The sequence below is a fragment of the Mirounga leonina genome, unplaced genomic scaffold (genome assembly GCF_011800145.1).
Source record: "Mirounga leonina isolate KUSES-001 unplaced genomic scaffold, KU_Mleo_1.0 Mir_166, whole genome shotgun sequence".
NCBI lineage: Eukaryota > Metazoa > Chordata > Mammalia > Carnivora > Phocidae > Mirounga > Mirounga leonina.
This window is the reverse complement of record NW_023270418.1, coordinates 30,080,869-30,099,205: the sequence shown is the minus strand read 5'-3', so window position 1 is coordinate 30,099,205 and position 18,337 is coordinate 30,080,869. Positions and strand designations below refer to the sequence as shown.

The 18,337-nt window shown below is 61.3% G+C and overlaps 2 protein-coding genes across 2 annotated transcripts in view; one reads left to right on the top strand and one right to left on the bottom strand.

Moving 5' to 3' along the window:
- The window catches only part of MACROD1 (mono-ADP ribosylhydrolase 1), a 147,500-nt gene extending 141,959 nt beyond the window's left edge, over positions 1 to 5,541 (top strand). The window contains 7 exon segments of the mRNA XM_035013106.1: positions 3,508 to 3,624; positions 4,094 to 4,215; positions 4,356 to 4,386; positions 4,604 to 4,677; positions 4,966 to 5,047; positions 5,145 to 5,180; positions 5,349 to 5,541. Coding sequence (XP_034868997.1) covers positions 3,508 to 3,624; positions 4,094 to 4,215; positions 4,356 to 4,386; positions 4,604 to 4,677; positions 4,966 to 5,047; positions 5,145 to 5,149 — 431 coding nt within the window. The 3' untranslated portion in view covers positions 5,150 to 5,180; positions 5,349 to 5,541.
- Positions 5,542 to 5,803: 262 nt separating this feature from the next.
- On the bottom strand, positions 5,804 to 13,554 carry OTUB1 (OTU deubiquitinase, ubiquitin aldehyde binding 1). Its single transcript, XM_035013108.1, has 7 exons — positions 13,451 to 13,554; positions 11,738 to 11,799; positions 11,377 to 11,475; positions 7,623 to 7,741; positions 7,281 to 7,365; positions 6,962 to 7,156; positions 5,804 to 6,873 (listed from the first exon to the last, which is right to left on the bottom strand). Exons 1-7 carry the CDS (start codon positions 13,506 to 13,508, stop codon positions 6,676 to 6,678), a joined length of 816 nt encoding a protein of 271 aa, XP_034868999.1. The 5' UTR covers positions 13,509 to 13,554; the 3' UTR covers positions 5,804 to 6,675.
- Positions 13,555 to 18,337: the final 4,783 nt, after the last annotated feature.

Sequence of the window (18,337 nt, the reverse complement as noted above, 5' to 3'; positions counted from 1 at the left end):
TGGCTGAGCTCATTTAGGGGAAGAGCCTGGGAGCAGGGGCGAAGCTGGTGGGGGACCCACAGGGACCCCAGGCAGGAGCAGCATCTGACGAGCTCAGGCCAGGACAGAAGAGGTCCGGGAGGCAGGCGGACCGTCTCCAAGGCAGCCTTGCTGGACAGCGGTGCCTAGTGGTTGGCAGCATGGGGACAGCTGAACAGTCACATGGGATGAGGGACCCCAGACCATGGGGCAACCAGAGTCCCCAAAGTCCCTCTGTCGGGAGGGCGATGTGTTGACATGGAGAGGGGGACAGGAGCCCTGCTGCAGGGAAGAGGGGTGTGCAGACAACAGGCCGAGTTTGCGCAAGGAGGCAGGGGGAGCCAGCCAGCCAGGATGGGAGGGAGGTTGGGGGGGCCCGGAGAGAAAGCCTTCTATGGTCCTAGAGGAAGTAGAACAGTCCAGCTGTGTGACCCTGGGCAAGTCTTTCATCTTCTCTGTGCCTCAGTGTCGTCTACTATAAAGCAGGGAAAATAGTAGCACCTCCTAGGGTGGCTGGGAGAACCGACAAGGAGATGCGACCTGCTCAGCGCCCGGCAGGTGCCCCAGAAGTCTGTGCGGGCTGGGACTCAGGAGCCAGAGCCCGGAGAGCCTAAAGGGGGAGCAGGTCGGGGCTGAGGGAGGAGGCAGAGCGGCCCTTAGGGCAGGCTAGTGCGGAAGGGTGCCTTCTGGACCCGGCAGAGAGTCATCTGAGGAAGGCGCCACCCCTGACACGTGGGTCGGGGTCCGTCTCCATGGGAGGGACCCCAGGTTTTCTGCTGACTTGGGATGGAACAGGGGTTGAGTTGGAGGCTTGAGGTTTGTTCGGATGTGGCTAAAGGTCCCGGGGAAGGGATCAAGGGTGAACTGGTATGAATTGGGGTCACCACCCTCCTACCGGGCAGCCCCCAGGTCAGGTGGAAAGGGGGGAGGAGGGACATCTCCCTTGGGTGAGACCCCAGGAAGCCACGTCCTGCGGGCTCTAGGGTTCAGCTTCCCCCCACGGGAGAGGCAGGACAGGGCCGAGGAAGCAGAGCCCGGGAAGCTGCAGTTCACACGGGGAGACAGGCCAGCGGCGACCCTCTGGGCGTGTGGCTAAGGACAGCAGGCTGTGGGTCCCCTCTGGCCCTCGGAGACGGTAGAGCGACCAGGCTGGTGTGGACAGGGAGGGGGCCAGGCAGGAGGGACGAGTCTGTGCTCCGGCTTGTTGGGGAGAGGGTGGGGCAGGGGTGGGGCCCAGGGCCTGGCCCTCATCTCTGCCTGGGGCTGGGCACAGATCCCCTAGGCACTTTCAGGGCAGTCACCCTGGCCTGGATGATGCGGAGGGGGGTGGGGGGGTGGGCGCAAGGCTTCTGCAAGCTCGGATTCCCTCCTCCCCCTCATGCCCCCAGGTCAGTCCCAAGGGCCTGGCTGCCAGCCTGGACACCTCTGCAGGAAACATTAAGTCCCTGAAACACAGATCTCACTGAGCTCCACTTCCGCACAGCGTGCACAGCAGGCCAAGGTCGCCTGCGGAGTGCATGGCACCAGGAGATGGCAGGCAGCCGGGTGCCCAGAGGCTGACGCCATCGGGGCAGGGCCGGGAGGCCCCGGAGAGCACCGGCTCAGACCCGTTCTTGTGCATACCCCCGTATGCCCCGGACGCTCCACCACCCACCCGGACACCCGCCTCCCCTCACACTCTCAGGTATACACACGTGGAGCACATTCTTCTGCTGTCACACTGTCCTAAGAGCCAACACGCACGTCACCTTCACCCATGCCGGGCACTGGCTTAAGCACCTTACAGAAATGAACTCACTGAATCCTTCCAAAAGCCCTGTGAGATGGAGGTCTACTATTACCCCAGTTTACAGATGGGGCAGTTGAGGCCCAGAGAGGTTAAGTGATATGCTCTAGGCCACACATCTGTGACTGGCAGAGCCGGGACTAGAACCCAGGCTGCCCAGCTCCCCAGCCCCCATTGTTGCAGGAGGCGCAGGGTGGTCACCCGGCACCTCACCCAGAACGGACCCACTGCTCGGGGACACTGTGTAGTGCAGGCTGCACGCCCACTGAGTGCCACCTGGACCCGTAGCTCGGGGGCCCTGCCTTGGGTGCCACTCTCCACCCCCTCCCATGGCCCCCCCACCCTTACCCCTCCCTGCACAGGAGAGGAGGGGGCGGGACCCAACCCCAGAGGCCCTCCCAGGGTTCCCCCAACTCCTCTACCCCAGCCGTCCCACCCCCGGGATGCTCTGGGAAATCGCCTGGTGCCCGCTCCAAGTGAAGTCACGAAATTAGGTTTAATTGGGCCCCACAGGGCACAAAAGAAGAGAGAAGAAAGAGGGGGGTGGTCCAGCTGGTGTCCCTGGACCTGTGCCAAGACACTGGGGGTGGGGTTGTGATGGAGGAGGAAGGGCCTCTGTTTGCGCGTCTGCAGAATGGAGAAATGGGGGTGCTTTCCTGCCGCTGGTGCCGAAGGAGCTCCTGGCACGAACCCCGGGGTGCCATGGGAGCTAGGGAGCGGCCAGCGGTGGGTCACGTTCTCCTGGCCACGGTGCCAACCCCTCCCCTGAGGAGGGGTCACTGTGGCTGTTTTCCAGATGAGGCCGTGGACTCCTAGGGGAACGGGGTGTCCCCACTGGCACAGCGGACGAGAGCCGAGCCCCGCCTTTCCCGCCGGGGCCGCTCGGGCTGTGGCGCCTGGGTGAGATCGGGCTGGAGGAGCGTCTCGGGCGCGTTTATCTGGGCCCGCGTCCCCAGGGTCGCTGCCGAGGCCCCGGAGCCGCCCTCAGAGAAACAAGCCCAGGCCCGCCCCAATTAAGCCGGATGCGCTAACGAGGCAGCGCGCTAACGAGCAGGGGCGCGCGCCCGGATCCACCTGCGCGGCCCCGTCCACCTCCCCGCGTGGCGCACGAAGGGGCTGGAAGACCCAGGCTCCGGGCCCAGAGCGCACCTGCCACTTGTAATGGGGTGACCCCAGTTTCTTCATCTGTGAAGTGGGTCCTAGAGTTTGCCGCGGCCGCGAGCAGCCTCGCCTTGGGATGGGATGCGCGGTGCCTGTCGGCGCCCCCGGGCTCCTCGGGCGGAGGCGGCCAGTGGTCGCGGCCCCCGCGGTGCTTCCGGGCCAGAGCCGGGAGGGCGACCTTCCCCTGGGCCAGGCTAGGGTGGCGGTTCCTGCCGCCGCGGACCCCGCGTAACGGAGCCACCCCGGCAGCGGGAGGCCCCCGCCCGGCGGGGAGCGAGCAGGGCGGGCCGGGCGCGCCCCCTGCCGGCCGCCCCGCGCCTGCGGCCTGCGCGGGCGCCTGGGCCGGGCCAGTGGGGGCGGCGGGCATCGCGAGCGGCTGGAGGCCGCGGGAGGAGGCGCGGCGCCGGGTGAGCCCTGGCACAGCCGAGGGGGTGCGAGTAGTCTGTGCTCGGGCCTCCGCCTTCTCCTCTGTAAAACGGGCTCAGGCGTGAGGCGGGGAGCCCCACGGCTCACCCCACGGCTCACTGCCTCCTGCCCTGCAGTGGACGGCTGCATCCACCGCGCTGCCGGACCCCTGCTCACCGACGAGTGCCGGACCCTGCAGAGCTGCGACACCGGCAAGGCCAAGATCACCGGCGGCTACCGGCTGCCGGCCAAGTGTGAGTCCCGCCCCCCGCCCCCCCTCCTGTGGGGCGCAGACAGGGCACCTTGTGTAATTACGGGGCTAGGGCAGCAGCCCCCACAGAACTGCTGGAGGCCTCCTCAGGGGTCCCTTCTTCACCTTTAGTGCCGGGAGCCGGCCCCTCCTCGCACGCGCCGGGACGCGGGTGGCGGGAGGGGAATGCGTGGAGCCGGGGAGGGGAAGAGCTGAGGGGGCAGTGTCTTGGCTCACCCCCTCCGCCCCACGTCTCGGCCGGGTCCATACAGATGTGGGGAGGCGGCCCAGCGCGGACCTGCCTGTCTCTATGGAGGAGCGCATTTGAGCTCGAGGGCACACATGGGCGGGGCACTCCTAGAACTTGGGGAGAGGGCCTGTTTCCTGTCCCCTCCAGGGCCCAGGCCGGCAGGGGGAGAAAGCCTCTGACCTCTTGGGGACCCCGGCTGGTCTGACGCCGTCGCCTCCCGTAGATGTCATCCACACGGTGGGACCCATCGCCCACGGAGAGCCCAGCGCCAGCCAGGCGGCCGAGCTCCGCAGCTGCTACCTGAGCAGCCTCGACCTGCTGCTAGAGCATCGGCTCCGCTCCGCGGTGAGGGGGGGCCGGGCGCCAGGCGGGGGTGGGGGCGGCCTGGAACCGGGGGAGGAAGGCGCCCCCGGAGGCGGCGGGCGGGAGGCGGGCGGAGAGTGACCCTGTCCCCAATTCCCTCTCACCTCCCGCGCCCGCCACAGGCATTCCCCTGCATCTCCACCGGCGTGTTTGGTGAGTTGGGGCCGGGGGGGCGGGGCGCGGAGGAGGGGGCGTCTAGAAGGGGGCGGGGCCGGGCTAGGAAGGGGGTGGGCCCAGACGCAGGGAGGGGCCTGGGCGGGCGGGGGGGAAGGGGTGGGGCAGAGCCGGGTGGGTGGGGCTGGGCGGGTCCCAGGGCGGCGAGGGGGCGGGCCAGAGCCCCGGACTCACTCCGGCCCCGCCGGGTCCCCAGGCTACCCCAGTGAGGCGGCGGCGGAGGTGGTGTTGGCCGCGCTGCGCGAGTGGCTGGAGCAACACAAGGACAAGGTGAGTCCGGGGCCCAGTCAAGGGGATCAGACGGGGGCGCGGCGGGGAGGGGGCGCCGCACCCCGGCTCCGCTGACCAGCCCTCGATGCATCCCCTCCCCTTCCCTCGGGACCGGTTTACTCTCCTCAGCCCAGGGCGGTGGGGTGCACACCGTGAAGCCCTTCTGTGAGGGTCTTTGGGCCCCTCCAGAGCAAGGCAGGTGAAAACCTGCAGCGGTGGGGGCAGCGATAAGACCACACAGCCAGGGTGGGGCGGCCCCCCGCCCAGGCTGAGCAGACCCTGGCGCAGGTGGACCGGCTCATCATCTGTGTGTTCCTGGAGAAGGATGAAAGCATCTACCTGCAGCGGCTCCCCCACTACTTCCCAGTGGGTGAGCACCCCCCCATCCCCCCGCGCCCGCGCTGAGTCGGCCCCTGCCCCTCCCCCACCTGCCCCAGGGTAGGCTCTCACTGTCCTCTGCCTTCCAGCGTGACGGCACCCGCCGCCCACCCTGCCCAGGACTGGTAAGCAGGGCCTGGCCCGCCATGTGGCTGCCCACTAACCCGCCCACTAACACACGGGCTCACCTCCCTGCCCCCGCTCACCCCCACGCAGGAAACCCAAGAGGGCAGCCTGGGAGGCTGGGGGAAGCCCAGGGCCCACACTCCCTGACCGTTCTGCTCTGCCCACAGACTCGCCTGGGCCTACTGGACCTCGCTCCCAGCTCTAAGAGGTCCCCGAAGCCTGCAGCTGGGCCTGGGCCCCCAGTTCTTTCCCTCAGCCCCCCAGGAGCCTCCTAATAAAGACCACCCTTGGGGCGCCTGGGTGGCTCAGTCGGTTAAGCGGCTGCCTTCGGCTCAGGTCATGATCCCAGGGTCCCCAGGATCGAGCCCCCCATCGGGCTCCCTGCTCGGCGGGGAGCCTGCCTCTCCCTCTCCCTCTGCCTGCCTCTCTGCCTACCTGTTCTCTGTCAAATAAATAAATAAAATCTAAAAAAAAAAGACCACCCTTGCTGCGGCGGCTAGTCCGAGTGCTGGCTGGGGAAGGAGGCGCAGCCCTGAGGCGCGGACAGGTGCCTTCAGCTTCAAGGGGCTGGCGAGCGCGCTTGGTGGCGGGGCGGGCGGAGGCACGGGCCAGACGGCAGAGGTGGGCAGCAGCACGTCACATTTATTGAGGGCCTGCCCCCAAGGAGCTCACAGCCTGGGGGCCAAGACCCCGCATGTGCTGGGGGAGGGGGAAGAGGTAAAGGCAAAAAGGAAGGCAATGCAGAGACAGTGTGGCCGGAGCAAAGGGGGTGCAAAGCAGGGAGGGGGAGGGCTGGGGGAGGAACGGCAGCCTGGCAAAGCCCTGCCTAGACCTGGGGTACCATGGACCAAGCACCGGCTTGAAGGCCGCCCCTCCCCAGCCAGGTTGGTGCCACCCCAGCTCCTCCCCCTGCCCTGAGCCAGGTCCCCCAATGTCAGCCCTCCACCCAGGACTGGACCATGCAGAGCCCTGATGGGAGGGCAGGCAGCTCAGGTCTGGGGACCCTGACCAGGACAGCAAGGTGGAGTCAGGGCCTAAGGGGGAGCGGCCTGCACCCTGGGCAGTCCTAGGTCCCTGGGCAAGCCCCCCGGGGAACCGCCAAGATTCTCGTGGAAGCCCCTGGGCCGGCTAAGGAGGGGAGGGAGATGGGTGCCTGAAGAGAAGGGAGCAGCTCACCAAGGGGGGTCCCCAAGAGGCCAAGCCCCCTCAAAACTGCTCCTGGTGGGGAGGCTCGGGTGTGGACAGGTGGAAAGCCAAGAGGAACCCACCTGGGGGAGGGCGGGGACAGCCGGACACACAGCAGCCGGGCAGGCGGCAGAGCAGGGACACGCACACACGCGGCTCACCACCAGCATCCCCTTTAATAAAATGTGGAAGGTTGCGTGACGGGGAGGGGGGTGAAATATGACCATTTACAACCACAAAAAACCTCTGTACATGTCTAGCGCCTGGCAGAGGGGAGGGCAGGCGGGGCAGCGGCGGGCGGGGCCAGCCCTATTTGTAGAGGATGTCGTAGTGTCCGGGCCGGTACAGGAGGTACACCTTGGGCTCGGAGCCCTCGGGAAAGATGTGCGGGTTGGTGGTGCCGCCCTCGCCGCGGTCCATGTACTCCACCTGGATGGAGACGCTCAGGGCCTGCGCCAGCGCGATGATGTGGATGTGGTCGCTCTCCTTGCACATGGGCTCCACCTCCTGCGGCACAGGCGGGGGGTGGGGGGGGTGAGGGCCCGGGGGTCAGCGCTCCCCCCACCCCGAGGCGAGAGAGAAAGGGGGGCAGCACCTGCTGACAGAACTCCTTGACCGTCCGCCCCCCCTCGATGAAGTGCTCGAAGAACTTGCTCTCCCGCTGCAGGTAGCCCGACGTGAGCAGCCGCAGGTACACCACCAGGTAGTCCGAGGTGCTCTGGTCGTTGAAGGAGGCCAGCAGGTCGGCTACGGAGGTCTGCTTCTCCACCTGCTCGATCAGGTCCATGAACTGCCACCCACAGGGCACAGAGGGTACAGCGAAGGAGGAGATGGGTGAGCCCTGCCGCCGCCAGGCCACCCCACCTCCACCCCGGCCGAGGGGGGGGACAGGGGGGAGGGGCAGCCGGGCTCACCGTGTTGTGGAAATCCTCGATTGTGAACTCGGTGAAGCCCTGGGACACCAGGTCCTCTTTGCTCTTGGCAGACACGGCCTTAAACCTGTGGGTGGGTGGGCAAGGGAGGTGGGCATGGGCTGGCCGGGCAGTGGGGAGGCGGGCCCAGAACTGGGGAACCGGCCAACACGGCGGCGGGAGGGGGGCATCCCCAGCTCAGAACGGAACACCAGAGCAGAAGCCCGGCCGGCGTCGGGCCTTAGTCGGGGGCTGCACCCCCTAGTCCCTGAGAGTGGGAGGGAGCCCTGAGCGAGGAAGCCCCGTGTGGCGCTCCTGGAACCCCGCTGCGCCCACCAGCCTCACCGCTGCAATTCCTTGCTGTCGTCCAGCAGCGCCTCCAAGTGCGAGAATCCGAAAGCTCGGTAGAAGCAGTTTCCGTCGGGCCTGGTCTTGCGGATGTATGAGTACTTTTTGTGGAGGTCCTGCAAAGAGACAGCCCCCACCCGCCCCACCCCCAGGGTGCCTGTCAACCTCAGGCCAGAACCAGGGTGGGCCAGGGGAACCCTCCCTGCCCCCGACAGAGGTCATACCACAGCAGGGACAATGGAGCTCCCAGCAGCCACCTGCCATCCTTGGCCGCGGACTCCAGGAATGGGAGTCACTTCGTGACCCACTGGCCGGAGCCCCAGCAGCCTCAGGACCCTGGGACTCAGGCACACACGGGCTGCTGGGGGCACCAGTGTCCTCACCAGCCCCGGGGCATGCCAGGCTGCTGGGCCCACGGGGCTATTTCTTCCTAAAAATGGGCAAACGGATCCGTGCTGGTCCGACACAGCTTTTCCAGAGAGCAGTCTTTCAAACCATGTGAGCCCAGGGAAACAAGTCAGGATGGGGCTGCAGGGCTGGGCTCCACAGGGCAGTCCCCACCAGGGACACAGCCTCCCAGGCCCCTACACCCGGCCCCGCCTGCTCACAGGCCCCTGCTCTGGCCCAGCTCTGCTTCCCTCCCCACACGCAGTGCCATTTCCTCCGTCTGGCCAACCTCCCCCACGCATGTGCCGAGCAGGCCTCCCGCATTCTCCTTAACCCCCTACCCACCTTCCCAGTGACCTCGCTTCCTTCCTGAGGACTTTCACGGAGAACCTGAGCCCTGGCCAGCACACCCGCCGCAGCCTTCTCTCCTGCTCCCTGGAGGGGCTGAGGCTCCACTGGGCCCCCCTCTGGTCCGCCTGAGAGCCGGTCCCCTCCCTTGGACTCAAGGACATTGTTCCAGGAAGCCTCCCCCTCCCTCCTGCATCATCAATTTTTCTCTCCCTACTGGTTTAGACTCATCAGCATACAAACACAAGGCTAGTTCTTGCTTAAAAAAATCCTCTGCTTCACATGAATTCCTTTCCAGCTACCACCCCATTTCTCTCCTTTATAGCGAAACTGCTCTGGCCGTCGTCTGTGCTCACAGTCTCCATTTCTCTTCCACTAACTCAACCCAAGCGGGCTTTCACTCTAGTCAAGGCCATGCCTGCCTTTCCTCAATCCAAGGGCCAAGCCTACTCCTCCCCAGACTGGCCGCTCCGCACAGCATTCACCATGAGGAGAGAGGATGCCTCCCACCACATGACCCCCCCACCCCCACACCCCCCACACCCCCCCTCCTCGTCCATACTGTCCCTCACACAGCTTGTAGGCCCCAGCCTCGCCGTGTCCTCCTCGTCCTTTCAACCTGTGAGGGTCAGGGCCGCCACCAAACCACCCAGCACCCTTCCTCAAGACACCACGCGTCACCTGCACACCACACCCCCATCCACGACACCTGCCATGGGAAGGGCACCACCCCGCTCAGGCCTGGGACAGCTTCCACGGGTCAACCGCACTCACTCCCGTACCACCGCTGCTCTTGGGATTCCAATAGCCCCAAATGTACCTCTCCACCTGCCCCATCTCCACCGTCAACTCCCACTAACTCCCATCCAAGTGTCTCCACTGCTTGTCCTGTCTGAGCTGCCCAGCCCGATGGGGCGCGTCCTGACCCCCACAGGCCCCCTCTCCTCACAGCCCACCCCTGGGGCAACTGCAAGGCGCGGCCCCTCAGCTGTTCAAACCAAAACCTGTCCACCGCCCACAGCCCCTGCCCACCCCCCGCCCCCCGCCCCCGCCAATCCAAGGCAGATCCAAAGGCTTCAATCCACCAAGTCTCTTCTCCACGGCTTCTCACTACCCTCTGGCACTCCGGTCCCAGTCACCCCCTCCTCCAGGCCTCCTCCCAGGTGTCCCTGCTCCAGCAGCCAGAGGAACCAGAGAAACCTGCTAATACTCCTCTCGCTGGCCACGTGCCCGTCTCCCAGCCCTCCTGCTCCCCCGCGCTGCTCCAGCCACAAACCTCCAGCGCACCTCACCCCACCTCACCCCGGCCTCAGCCTGCCCCACTCCACCCACCCCCACAGACTACTCCCCTGCTGCTTTCAGTCTGTCACTCCAACGCCACCCTCTCGGCGAGGCCTTCCACCCGCCCTCCCACTCCCTCTCCTTTCCCTGCTTTACTTTTCTCCAGAGCACTTACCGCCTTCTGACATCTACACCCCAGGTACCTCTGCCTGATTCTCCGTCTTCCCACTAGGACACGGGCTTTGTGGGGGCAGGAGCGTGTCGGCTGCACTCCTCACTCGGCCTCCGGTACCTAAAACGGTGCCTGGCCCACACCATGTGCTCACAAATGGCCATCATCACATCACACGATGCATACGAAGAGCCCAAATCGTTGTAGCTACCGGAAAAGCTACTAGAATCATTCCGAGCACTTACCCTGTGCCAGGCCCTTTGCTGACAGCCAGTGCCCACTAACCTAAATCCTCACAGAGGAGCAGATCACCCAAGTCTGCTTGGGCTCTGCTGTCCAGGCTTAGGATCCAGGCAGAGGTGGGCTGAGGCCCAGCACAGAGTAGGGCTGTGGGGGCACTAAGGCAGACTTCCTGCACAGACAGAACACAGTGGACACTCGGACATGTGCTGAATGACTCAGCAGGAAGAACAACAGAGGCTCCAAGAAATTCAGCGTGTTGCCGAAAATCACAGCCAGAGTGAAGCCAGAACTTGAACCCAGGTCTGTCAGGCCCCAAAGCCAGTGCCTTCAGCGCTCTACAGTGCTCTTGAGCAAGGGCTGTTAGGTGTGGGTCACTCTGAGCAAGGGCTCAGAGTAGAGACCAGGCCACTGGATCTGGCCCGCGGGTGTGCCGTTGGATCACACAACATTTTACTTTTGAACTAGCTGCCTACTGTCAGAAGTCAGGATCATTATTTCCAGCTTACAGTGGAAATCACGTCAAAATCATTATTTCCAGCTTACAGTGGAAAAACAGATCCAGAAACAATGGAGCAACAGGCAAGGACACTCCTATTTGCCCCCGGGGCTTCCGCTCCCTGGTGCCGGTTGACGCCCTGTGGTGCCCTGTTCACCACCTAACCCGGCCCCCTTCCATCACCTACCTCCCTGGCCCCCAATATGGATAACCCCAAAGGCACCTCCTTTCAGGTGGAAGGTTCTAAGCATCTCTGATCTTGGGGCGGGGCGGGGAGATAACATTTACTAAGCCCTCAGGCTGTGCCCACTGGACACTACACATACCCACTGTCCCCGCTCCCAAAGAGAGTGAGTGGTTAAGGGTCTCACCTCAGGCTGAGAGAGAGCCCGGCCTTGCACAGGTCCACAGGTCCCTCTGCCCCAGTGCCGCCTACCCCTCACAAAGATCCCAGAGGCAGGCACAGGACTGGCCTCTCCCAGCCGCTCAGCCCCTACCCAGCCTGCACCAGGCCCCACAGGCATCATCTCCCTCCCTCCCCGCCGTAGGGCAGATACATTCTTTATTCTGATTTCACAGCAGAGGACCCCACAGCTCAGAGACCCTGAAGGACCTGCAGAGAATACAGCTGCTGTATGGCAGAGTCAGGATATGAATCAAGGTCTTTTCAGTTCCCGAGTCTGCACACTTGAGAACCAGCGACCAGAGGGCTACCCCAACATGCTACCCTCTCTGAGGTCCCGCCAGCAAGGAGTGGGTCTGAAGCAGGCACACTCCTGCCCCTACCCCCAGGGCTCTTCCTGCCCCCTCAGCCAGGCTCCCACCTTGATCTTCTGTTGATAGATGTTGTCATCCTCAGCATACTCCTTGTACAGGACCGAAAGCTCCAGGCGCTCCGAGACCAGGGGGTTCTGCACAGCAATCTGCAGGGAGGGAGGAAACCCATCACGCTCTGGCACGCAGATGGAGTGACCCACACCTAACAGCCAGAACACCTAAAGGCGGAGAGCTGGAGCAATCACCCAGGGGCACAGTGACACCCCCCCACACGCCCCGCCCCTCCCCAAGACATCCAGTACCTAGCACAGCTCGGAGAGGAGGAGGCTTCCAAAGTAGAGATAAACAATAGGCCTCAGGCCCAGGCTATGCTTCCCCACAACAGGGCCACTGGCCACAGCCCCTCACCTCTTGCTGAATTCGGTCCTGCTGAGCCATGATGGCTTCATCATAAGCAAGACAGTTAACACCTGGAAGAAGGAAGCAAGCCAAGGATTACAGTGGGCCCTAGCTATCTCCACGCCAGGCAGCTGGGCCAATGACAAGAGCAGCCAGGACCAGGAGAGCAGGCATGGAATCTGCAAGTTTGCATTTAACACTCTGCTCTACCCCACCGGTCTTGGCAAAGTCCTTTCCCTCCCAAGCCCTAGTTTTCTCATCTTTAAAATGAGGGGGCAAAGGTGTGTCCTGCCCCAAGGTGTACTCATTCAGCTCTAACACCCCCCCGCCCCCCACTTTCTAACATCAATTCCCAGCAGCCTGAGAACGCTCTGGGGCCAGGCAGGGTCTCTTGGGGAAAGTAAGATGAGGCGGAGTTCCCGGCTGAAGGAGAGCTTCCCATAAGCCGGCACTTTACTCGATCACACCCTTCCTCCTTCTGCTGTGCTGGGTTTTCTTAATGCCCATTTTACAGATAACAAACGCAGACTGGTGAAGTAACTTGCCCAAGGTCGTAACTAACGAAGACCTGTGCTCAAACCCAGGTGTGCCTAATTCTAAAGTCTGAGCTCTTTACCACAATCTCTCTCCTCCACCACCTCACTGCAGAGGCCTTTCCTCAGCTGTAAAACGGGGCTACGATCACCACCCTTCTCCTCTCCTCGCTGCAATGTCAAGAGGAAGACGGGTACCTTGAAGGCATACTGTTAAGTGTTCATCAGTGAACCTGTGGACCCCACCCTCAACAGCCACTGGTGAGGAGCCGGACCTGAAATTCTGGTCCTTGCTCGCTCTTATGTGATCCTGAGCAAGTCTCTTCTGGGGGCCTGCGACTCCCAGCATCCAGTCTCTCAAGAGTGCGGTTAGAAGGGGGTGTGTGCTAAATGACTTTTAAGGTCAATCCTTTTGAGCCGGAGCATCCCAATCCTCAGCTGGGCTCTGACCCATCCCTTACACTGCCCTGCAACAGAGCTGTCCCTCCCACTCAAGTGACCTACTCGGTCCCCGCGGCCTAACCACGGGTGAAAAGGGAGAGGGCGGCACCGTTTTGAAAGGTCCACCTCCAGAGGTCTAAGAAAGCAATGCCCAAGCAGGAGGAAACAGGCTGCAAAGCCAGAAGAGGGGGCTCTACCGGAAACGAGGGCTGCAGTCCTCAGAGGCACACAACGCGGCCGCTCACAACCCCCGGCCGCCGGCTGCATCCCGAGCGGCCCGCCCAGTCCTTTGTGCTCCGCGGCCCGGCGTAAGTCGACGCCCTGCCGGGCGTGGGCTGCTCTGGAGAAGGCGGGCGGCCAGGCCCCGGTCTATAGGCCCCGGCCTGACTGCAAGGACTGGGGCGGGAGGGCTGGGGACCCGGGAGCCGGGCGGCCGGCGCGGAGGGGCTGGGCGGGGGGCGGGGCGGCCCAGGCCCCGCCCCGGGCGCGCGCGAAGGGAAAGAGCCGCGGGCCTGCGCCCGCCTCGCTCGCTCGCTCGCCCGCCGGCCCAGCCAGCCGGGGGTCGCGGCGGCGGCGGCGGCGGCTCCTTCCATTGTGAGGGGGAGGGGAGGCGGCGGCGGCGGAAGAAGGGGCCGTCGGTGCGTTTCGGCCCCGGCCGCCGGCGGCCCCGCCCCTAGCCTCCTCGGGAACCGGCGACCCGGCATCGCCCCTGGTAGCCCGGGCCGAATGGCCCTCCCCGGGTCAGTACCTTCGGAGTCGCTGCCGAGCGGCTCCTGCTTCTGCTGCTGAGGTTCCTCCGCCGCCATCTTTAAACAGCGCCGCACTGCCGACCGCTTCCGGGTTAGCAGTTGCCCTCCTCCCGGAAGGGCGCCCCTCCTCGTGGCCCCTCCTTGGCAACGCCCCTAGCGACGGGATCCCCTCGGGCGTCGACACCTGTGGGGCTCGCAGTGCGGTGTGGCTGCCGCCCCGCCTACCCTCCGCCCGCACTCTTGCTGGGCTCCATCTTCCCAATTCCCAAGTTCCCGGTGATAAGAGCCTTCCGGAGCCAATTCAGATTTCTTTTCACTGGAGTTTGAAGCGCGGATTGAGTTACTGAGATGAGTGGGAAGGTGCGGTTAAAATCACCGGAGGCAGCATTGCTGCTGCGGACCCCGGAACTCCTGGCAGCGATTGCAGTGGGGAGAACCTGGCGGTGGAGACGGAATCGTGCTAACAAGGGAGCCCCAGGACATCACCGCCCAGTTCCACGGGGCCTCGCTTCGGAGCGGACTTCGGTGTCCTGTTCCGGCGGGGAGAACATGTCCCTTACGGTCAGGGACAAAGTCTTGGACCTAACTTTGGACTCCGTGCCTTTCTGGTTATTAGAAAAGCAGCCCCCCCCCCCTTTTTTTGAGTTGATAAAAATGGAAAACATTTGCCAGAGGTTAACTGAGGGGCCGAAGGGAAATGGATGTGATTGTAAAAAGGATGTGGGAGGGATCCTCGTGAAAATGGAGATGTTCTCGATTTTTTTTTTAAAGATTTTATTTTCTTTGACAGACAGCAAGAGAGGGAACACAAGCGGGGGCAGTGGGAGAGGGAGAAGCAGGCTTCCCGCTGAGCAGGGAGCCCGATGCGGGCCGGCTCGATCCCAGGACCCCGGGATCCTGACCTGAGCCGAAGGCAGAGGCTTAACGACTGAGCCACCAGGCGCCCCAAGATTTTTTTTTTTTTAAGATTTTATTTTTAAGTAATCCCTACACCCAATGTGGGGCTCAAACTCACAATCCTGAGATCCAGAGTCTCCCGCTCCACCCACTGGATTAGCCAGGCGCCACACTTTTTTTAAGTAAACTTTACCCCCAAGTGGGGATGGAACTCTCCACCTGGAGATGAAGAGTTGCATGCTCTACCTACTGAGCCAGCCAAGTGCCCCTGAAATGTTCTATATCTTGACTGTGTACGAATACTCTGGTATATGCTGTACTGTAGTTTTGCAGGATTTACCTACCAATGGGGAAAACTGGGCAAAGGGTACACGGGATCTCTCTGTGTAACCTATTAAAGTTGCCTGTGAATTATCCAAAAATAAGTTTAAAGAGCGGCAAGGCCGGGGTGCCTGGCTGCATCAGTCTGTAGAACATGCAACTCGTGATTTTGGGGTTGTGAGTTCAAGCCCCACATTGGGGACAGAGTTTACGTTAAAAAAAAAAAAGAAAGCAGCAAGCCTTAAATGCTAAAGATGCTGTTGTTTAGAGAAGTTATAGTCTTGGCTCAATTTCCCAACTTCATGAGGGGACAGCAGTGTTTGAGCACCTGTAGGAGCTGTGCCTGAGTCCCAGTCAGGCCCCTCAGTTTGTGACAGTACAGGAATGGAATATGACTGAATATTCTCATGAGCTACATGCAGTCCTGGGGTAGGTGCAGTTGGTGCCTGGGCTCACCACCCAGCCCATAGTGGCCTTCTCACAACAGCTCTACAAATGCCTCATCTGTATTCCAGCAACACTGCAAATTACTATTTATTGGATCATTGAGCCTTGGGGTTGCTTCTAAGCTCAAGAAAGCAAAGGGTCAGGGGCACCTGGGTGGCTCAGTCGTTAAGCGTCTGCCTTCGGCTCAGGTCATGATCCCAGTGTCCTGGGATCGAGCCCCGCATCGGGCTCTCTGCTCCGCGGGAAGCCTGCTTCTCCCTCTCCCACTCCCACTGCTTGTGTTCCCTCTCTCGCTGTCTCTCTCTCTCTCTGTGTCAAATAAATAAATAATATCTTTAAAAAAAAAAAAAAAGCAAAGGGTCCACCCTGGTTGGACCCATGCTTACCAAACTGTTCATTTCTTCTCCTAATTTTAACACCAAAATCTGTAACTGCCGGTATCTTCAAGTCAGTAGAACTGGTATTCCCAAATGGAGAGCTAATATAGTTGATGACAGCAATATGATTTCTACTTGGCTTTTCAAAATCTTGAAAACTGGGGCGCCTGGGTGGCTCAGTCGTTAAGCTTCTGCCTTCGGCTCAGGTCATGATCCCAGGGCCCTGGGATCGAGTCCCACATCGGGCTCCTTGCTCCACGGGAAGCCTGTTTCTCCCTCTCCCACTCCCCCTGCTTGTGTTCCCTCTCTGGCTGTGTCTCTCTCTGTCAAATAAATGGATATAATCTTTAAAAAAAAAAAAATCTTGAAAACTGCTATAAGACCACTCCACCTCTACTCCCCCATACTTGGACTAGGGAGTCCATGGGGCAGACAGGGACACAGGGAAGCTGGGGTTGGGACTAACGGTCAGGGCAGGAAAACAGATGCTCTGACCAGTGAGGAGGAATCCCAGTTGTGACCCAGTGCTGGACCACAGTCAGGCTGCCAACACCAAGTAAATACCTCCCTCCCCAGGGTCTTGGACTTAAGAAACAGACCTCAGTGGCTCAGTCAGTTGGGCATCTACCTTTGGCTCAAGTCGTGATCCCGGGGTCCTGGGATCTAGTCCCACATGGAGCTCCCTGCTCAGTGGGGAGCCTGCTTTTCTCTCTGGGGCTCCCCTTGCTTGTGCTTTTTCTCTGACAAATGAATGGATAAAATCTTAAGGAAAAAAAAACAAAACAGACCTGTCCCTTCAATGTACAAAAGGACCTGTAAACAAGGGTCCTCTCTCCTACCTGTTCCCCAGCCCTACCCCTCTTAGGCAGAATGGGAAGGAGGGGCAACTGGCTGACTCAGTTGGTGGAGGGAACGATTCTTGATCTCGGAGTACAGGGTTTGAACCCCATGTTGGGTGTAGAGATTACTTAAAAATAAAATCTTGGCGCGCCTGGGTGGCTCAGTCTTTAAGCATCCGCCTTCGGCTCAGGTCATGATCCCAGGGTCCTGGGATCGAGCCCCGCATTGGGCTCGCTACTCAGTGGGGAGTCTGCTTCTCCCTCTGCCTCTGCCCCTCCCCCCTGCTCATGCTCTCTCTTTCTCAAAAATAAAATCTTAAAAAAAAAGCCAAAACTTTAAATTTTTTTTTTAAAAAAAGGGAAGGAAATGGCCAGAGGGAGGCTTTGGCTCTTAATCCAGCCCAGGATGGCCAACTTTTGCCCTGATCTTCTGTATGCTCATTTATTTGGCAGTTAATAACTGTTCTCTTACCCTCATTCTACCGCTTCTATTACTTTTACCATTTTAGGGTTTTGATTCTCTATCCTGAAGCATCTAAAACCCCACACATTCGCCAGGGGTCACTGGCGGAGCTCCAGGCATCTATCTCCCAACCTGCACCCCAGAAATGGTGTGGCGCCGCTGGCCCCGACTGCGAGTCTTGCGGTGAAACAGGCAGTGCTGGCGCTTGGGTTCCGATTGCTGTCGAATACAGTCAAAGGTGACAAGCAGCAGAGGACTTTATTTTCCACTGACACGACAGACGCCGCCTCACAGCCCCGCGGGGGCACACCACTTCCAGGTCTGAAGGATTCTGCCACGTGGAGGGAGAAGAGGCTTCATACCAGGACTCAGACTAAAAGCTCAGCCCCAGAGAGAGTTTACGAACAGCACAGAGGCTATAGGAGAGAGCTTTCCAGAAGAAAGCCTTCAAGGTGGGCCAAAGATGAGGGCTTGGCAGTCCTTCCTGGGGCAGGCTTGGGAGTCAGGCCTCTGCCCAGGCAGGAAGAGCTGGGGCATGCCAGCCAGCCCCCATGTGAACCTCCAAAGCTCTTGCCAAGGAACCCACGATGGTCCACAGGCAGCCTGCTCCAAAGTCATGATCTAGAGAGGCTTTGTTGGTGCAGAGGCCAGGCTGGTGAGGCTGAGCAGGGCCTGTAGTTTGAAGCGGCTGGCTGGGTTGATACTCGCCTGCAGGATCCAGCCCACCTAAGGCAGAAGGAGGGGTGCAAGCAGAGGAGGGGTGGAGACGGCGAAGGGAAAGCCCCCCACCGCCCTCCCCCCAAACCCACAATACCCTAACTCCTCACTGGGGTGCTGTCCTCCTGTAAATGCCTCACATTCCAGTTCACCTCGGTCTGCTGAGGATCCAGTCCACCGGAGCCGGCCCCTCCCCTGAGAGCCTCAGAGCCCTGGGAGAAGGATGCATGAGTTCCTTGTTGCTGCCGTAACAAATCACCACCAATCTCGTGGCTTAAAGCAACATGAATGTAGGGCACCTGGGTGGCTCAGTCATTAAGCGTCTGCCTTTGGCTCAGGTCATGATCCCAGGGTCCTGGGATCGAGCCCCGCATCGGGCTCCCTGCTCAGCGGGAAGCCTGCTTCTCCCTCTCCCACTCTCCCTGCTTGTGTTCCCTCTCTCGCTCTCTCTCTGTTGAAAAATAAATAAAATCTTAAAAAAAACAACAAAAAAAAAACCCATGAATGTATAATCTTACAGTTCTTGAGGTCAGGGTCCTGGTATGGGTTTCACCGGACTAAAATCAAGGTATCTGCAGGCTGTGTTCCCTTCGGGAAGCTCTGAGAACCTGCTTCTACTCATGCAGGTTGTTGGTAGATCCAGTCCCCTGCAGCTGTAGGACTGAGGTCCCCATGTTCTTGCTGGCTGTAAACCGAGAGCTGTCCCCAGCTTCCAGAGGCCACTGCATCTCTTCACTCATGACTCACTTTCACTATCTTCAAACCCAACAACCATGGGCAGAGTCCTTCTCAGGGGGCATCTCCAAGATATTATTCATCATCTGC